The sequence below is a fragment of the Glandiceps talaboti genome, chromosome 12 (genome assembly GCF_964340395.1).
Source record: "Glandiceps talaboti chromosome 12, keGlaTala1.1, whole genome shotgun sequence".
Classification (NCBI taxonomy): Eukaryota; Metazoa; Hemichordata; class Enteropneusta; family Spengelidae; genus Glandiceps; species Glandiceps talaboti.
This window is the reverse complement of record NC_135560.1, coordinates 17,617,903-17,623,902: the sequence shown is the minus strand read 5'-3', so window position 1 is coordinate 17,623,902 and position 6,000 is coordinate 17,617,903. Positions and strand designations below refer to the sequence as shown.

Sequence of the window (6,000 nt, the reverse complement as noted above, 5' to 3'; positions counted from 1 at the left end):
ACATACACACATACATCAGCATACATACATACATACATACATACACATCGCACACATTCAACTATGATTCAACCTCCATTTCTATGCAAGGATCATTGAAAAGAAGTTCTGATGTAAAACTAAAAATATTCACTCATTAAAAATGGCCGCTAACCTTGGATTGTACACTTTACATTTAGTGTCACCCTTCTGGAAGTTACCTATGGTCAGTGGCTTATTTTAACGAAACTACAAATAACCCCTCGAGATACTTGCACTGATCTTTTACATAACTCGATTACAGTGGCTATACCTACACTATCAAAAATGATATAAAATATTGAAGCTAAGAATGCAATTAACAGTTTAACAAGCAAACATTTATTTGATTACTTTTATTTACAAGTGAATGCAGTACAATAATCACAGTTGGGTTATGTCATCTAGGCCATAATGAAAACAATGGTTGGGGTACCTTGAACAGTTGGACACAGTATTGTTGGTGATTGGTTGAACACTAAATGTTATTGTTTCTTGATTTCAAAATTGTAACATACATTTCACTGTGTTCAAGTTTATACTGATGGTGTATTGAGTCCATGTGGTTACGATACGCAAACTAGTCTGTGTTTGGTCCTTTATTCCAATGAGATCTAAAGAAAAAATTCCCACATTGTATGCTTTTCCCTTTACAAATTATTCCCATTTTGTGATTTCACTGACGATAGGTTTTAAAATATTGTTCAAATCGTGAAATGGTTGAATACTACCATCAGATTCAAGGAAAATCCAAGCTGATAAGATTTTTATCATATAATGACAGAATATTAAAAAGTTGGGGAAATAAACTGCTCATCACGCAAACAATTTGTTTTCTTTCATTTTTATCTGATACTTAAACTGCACAACATTTCGACACTGATAAAAAACAATCCAAATAATTCAATTCTATCAATTTCTATGCTATAGGAAAATCATTTTGGGGTAACACCACAGTCAATAGAGGTGAGACATCCATGGTAACACATCCACCATTCCATGCATGGCACACTTTTTTTCTTACAAGCCAAGACTATTATGAACAGATATAGCTATACTGTTTTTGATGAACTTTATGAAATCAAAAGTTGGACCAAAATTTTGACTGTAAGATACGTTGTGTCGCTCTGCCCTCACCGGTCTCCTCTCTCATATGTAAGATGGGTTGACCGTCCGATGTGTGAGGGTGCACTCTCACGGCATAGCTTACAGACTAACCAAAAATAAGATATTGCAGTAAAGAGATCTAGGACAGAGTCTTTTGTGTTGATTTCAGTGGTTGTTGTTATTTGGAAGCAACTCTTGTTCTTTTATCCCATGAAAAGTTAGCTCCATATGATTTGCTTCTCATAATTGGCTCTCGTTTTTCTTCCACTTCATACCTCCATCCTACACAAAGAGAATAGTATAAAATATAAATGCATGTAAAAATAAGTTTATGTTATATTGTTTGATTTTAACTAAAGCCATACAGAAATTCCAAAACAAAAGTTGTGTTATGGAAACTTGCAAATTATTGATATTTGAACTACTGAAAATAGGCATTAAGAAACTCATCAGTGACAATTCTAAATTTAAGAATGTCATAAATGCTTTGAAACAGATTTGTACACTGAAGAGGTTTGACTGAAATCAAAGAGGAATGAGTACAATTAGAGAGAATTGAGGAATATTTAGATTTGATACTGTGTGGGTATCATTAGAATCTCTTCAGATCTGGTCCTGAAATTGATTCTAACATCAGGGTCAGTTTCTAACTCATGTCCACACTGATTCTGATGTCAGATTTTCAGGCATATTTCAACACACTGTAGCTATTTGTAATGACTCACCATTCTTTTCAGCAAATCGGATAGCATCTTCTTTTGAATTAAACTTTACCATAACATTAGATAAAGGATCAGCTCTGAAAAATAAAAAAATAAAAATTTTATTGAGAAAACAAACCATTAAACACACTAAGGTATGCCTACTTCAGTGGTTTTGTTACATACACAGTAGGTTAAATTTAACTGAGTTCTGTAAGTGTTTTACCATGATTCCAAAACAAAATTATGGTAAAAGATGCAGTATTCTATGCTAATTTTACCTCACTGCCCACCTCCATCTGATACCAGAGTTCCTAAACTTTAGCAAAAACACTCGTACCTACATCATATGTCTTACATTTGATGATTTTTTTCAGCTTGTCACTGTAACATAAAGTGCATTGCAATGTATCTGACTGTAACTTATTCTCCAGATACAATATACATGTACCTTCATTTGGTTGCCTTGATTGACAGTATAAAAAAGTCATAAAATACTTGTAAAACATGACACTCCCTAGCTCAAATAAAAAACGTGTACAGTTGGTCCAGTGTTGTCAATTCTTGCAATTAAAAGGAACACTTACGATGAAGACCATCCCATGAGTTGATTCTCCCATCTCTCTCTAGTTTCAAATTCTATGGCCCATTGATGTGTGTTATGACTACCAGACTGCATGGCATTCTGTGCTGGTACAAAAATACGAGCAGTTCTCGTTTTAATATGTTCTTCTGGAACTCCCGATACGACAGCCACTGGAGGCAATTCTTCCTGCAAGAGATGATGGAAATAATTTTTATCAAATTTGTAAATGATTCTTTTGCTGCGATAGCAGTGCATCACATTTCACTTACCAGAAAAAAAGCGTTTGTGTTAAAGGAATTGTAGCGTTTGATTTGGGTTAAACATCGGAACCGAAAATGGCATAAAAACAGACGAAAAAGCCCTCAAAATCACATCAAACGCTACAATTAATTATTGCAGCTAGGTCTAACCATGGAGGTAGAAGGCTGTGTTATTCTACTTCCATGGTTATAGTACTATGTTCGCTATTACAATTGAATTCAATCGGTAACGTGTTACATGTTGTATTTGTAAATATTGTACTGTCGGTCCACTCATAGACCCTCCACAGGGTCTATGGTCCACTCATGGATGTATTAGGGAACTCCCTAATACATCCATGGTCCACTGTACTCCTACATGTAGTTGAAGTTCTACATTCTTGCCAAGAAAGGGCAATAACAATACCCGGGTAATACTCACGGGAAGGGTTTCTTTCACTTCTTCAAGGGCCTTTTCTTGTACATTTTCATCTACATATCGAGCACTGGATACTAACAGAGTCCTGCATGACGTACATAAATAAGAGGTAACGTTACACAGAAGTCAAAATTGATAACTTCGGACTAGTCGACCGGACAGGGGCCGTTTGCGCACAGGCATTTGTTTCCCGAGTTATGGCTCAGAATATTTCTATCAGAATACAATAAAATGACGATAATATCATTAATATTGACGTATTAAACCAACACCATATGAAAGGGGTAAAATTACACTTGTTTGTGTGATCGCGCAGTTTCACTAAATGCGAAGGAAGACACAAGGTATGAAAGGCAGTCTTCCTTCGCATTTAGTGAAACTGCGCGATCACACAAACAAGTGTAATTTTACCCCTTTCATATGGTGTTGGTTTAATACGTCAATATTAATGATATTATCGTCATTTTATTGTATTCTGATAGAAATATTCTGAGCCATAACTCGGGAAACAAATGCCTGTGCGTTTGCGAGAAACAGATGAGAGGTAATAATACGATTTATTATAGCCTCCTAGGAGAGAAATCAGGCTTATTTGACAGTCTTTGCAAAACCATAGTTAATGCATTCTTCAAACAATAAAGAAGTGATAGTTCCCTACCTTTTAGGGACTGCTGAACGCACAACTCTCGAGCAAGTTCTGACTGTGGCCGACAACAGGGACGCCATTTTTTTTGTTAAGGGCACCTCAATGTCAACGTTAGGTGGCGCTGGTCATGCCGCCAGAGGACGACAGACTGGACTCAGTGCCGCACTGCGTACTACTCGTCTGGGGGACGTGTCTGTGGGATGTGTCTGGGGTGCTTGGGAGAAGAAGATGGTCGAATTAATCGATAACACTTTTAAATATTGTTGTCCAAACCTTGAAATAGTTGAACGCTACGAACAGATTCAAGGAAATCCAAGATGTAACCATCAGGGACAAATGGCTGGTTGGTTATTGACACTGTCAAACTCAAAGTAGTCGCTCTCACTTATTACTCTTTTTAACTCTCATCAAAGACACACACTTATGGCACTGACAACTTTCATAAAATCAGCGCTTATCAAAATGAAAGACAATCTACAGTGTTAAAAAGATATTATACATTTATCTAACCTAAAGTTTACACTATCGTATAAACCTTATTTTGTTATATTTTGTTAACTATTATTACTGTAGTTGATTATTGCAATAAAGATTCTATTCTATTATCAGGGCCCTAACAATAGTATGCCATGCAACACTGTCGCAAATATGAATTGCCAGTATGTTTGGAAGAGGCGGCTCTTGAGTCATTGTTTAATATTGGCTTATGGATATTAAATCATTTAAATTATTTTGAAAAATGTTCGGCGGACAAATAATTTCAAACACTTACCTTATGCCAAACAACATACAGATATTACATCGGCAGCTCTGTGTTGACAATATTGGATTCATTTGTGTTTCCATAGTAACAACCATCTATTTACTAACGTCATATAGTGGCGTCATCATTGATTTGATATGCATATATCATTTAAACCTAATGACACATGTACACGGAGCATTATCTCCTAGCTTGGTAGCTTACCTAAACGCCTTTCGCTACACTTAGAACCTCTCCAATATCGATTACAACATTTCCATACTTCGTTTTCTTTGTTGTTACTGATGAATTCCTTAGGCTATCATATATCATAGGAAATCCTACAAATGTAATGTAACCTGGGTATCAGAATGCAAGATGGACCCCAACCGACTTGGGAGCAATGGGATGTACAAACGGTGACACTGATGCCAAAATCACAAAATAATGCTAAATTAAAATTAGAAAATACACAATGTGTCAAAGTAAAATGTGACCTTCTCCTAATCCCTTTTTCTAAAATACTGCCCTCCCCGAAAAACCGATTTGTAAAAAGCTACCACATCCCAATTGTAATTACCGAAGGCTCCCTTATGTTCCCGTGTGTTGTGTACCAGAGATATGGCAGGTAAATAATAGACTGATAAGGAGAACACTGGAATAATTAGGTATACGATCTCGTAACTGTAGGTAGGTGTTTTATCTAATTTCGTGATTGTCCTCTACCTTTCAAAAACATTTCACAATACTTTGCTCATTGTATTAAAATAAATAATACTTTTGTCACTTTTATTTATTTTCTTATGGGGGTATTTGTAATAGTCCGAAAAGATGCAGAGAAAGGTGGGACAGATGTGGGACAGACAAACAAAGATACATAGATAGAATGTAGGCATGTAGAGGGAAGAGAGAAGACGTAGGGGGGGGAGAGAGAGAGAGAGAGAGAGAGAGAGAGAGAGAGAGAGAGAGAGAGAGAGAGAGAGAGAGAGAGAGAGAGAGAGAGAGAGAGAGAGAGGGGGGGCAGACAAATGTAGGAAGCACAGACGTCTGTATGTATACAATAATGTTACTATCTCTCCTTTGAACCTTTCTTGCCATAAAAGCGCCCACAACGGCCGATCTTTCAGTTTGGTTCCACTGCTAAAGTGGGAGAATAACAGGCAAACACAGTTTGACAAGTATAAGCTGCAGTTATCTGTAACGCCAGTTGGTACTTTCAACGTATATTGTCACATTTGTTTGTGGAGGGTCTATGCTCTCACATGCATAAAAGTAAGATAACCAGACTATAGTAGATGGCGCATGGTTTCTGGTTGAGCCAAACACCCTGGCCCCATCGTAGTATTTCTTAGATTGTTGTTTCCCTTGTCTATAGGTTTGATATAGTAACCCTTTCACTTGAATATATTTCCCCTATCTTTATGGGAAGAAAACTAGTATAGGGCGTATATCGATACATTTGAAGTAGCAGGATTCGTGTGATATTTTCCCTAAATACGTGTCCCTGTGCATGCCCGAGCTA

General features: G+C 36.7%; 1 protein-coding gene across 1 annotated transcript; it reads right to left on the bottom strand.

The window, feature by feature from the left end:
* Positions 1 to 356: 356 nt before the first annotated feature.
* On the bottom strand, positions 357 to 3,816 carry LOC144443499 (NADH dehydrogenase [ubiquinone] iron-sulfur protein 4, mitochondrial-like). Its single transcript, XM_078132992.1, has 5 exons — positions 3,749 to 3,816; positions 3,094 to 3,175; positions 2,414 to 2,598; positions 1,851 to 1,924; positions 357 to 1,407 (listed from the first exon to the last, which is right to left on the bottom strand). The coding sequence occupies exons 1-5, from the start codon at positions 3,814 to 3,816 to the stop codon at positions 1,304 to 1,306; spliced, it is 513 nt and encodes a 170-aa protein (XP_077989118.1). The 3' UTR covers positions 357 to 1,303.
* Positions 3,817 to 6,000: the final 2,184 nt, after the last annotated feature.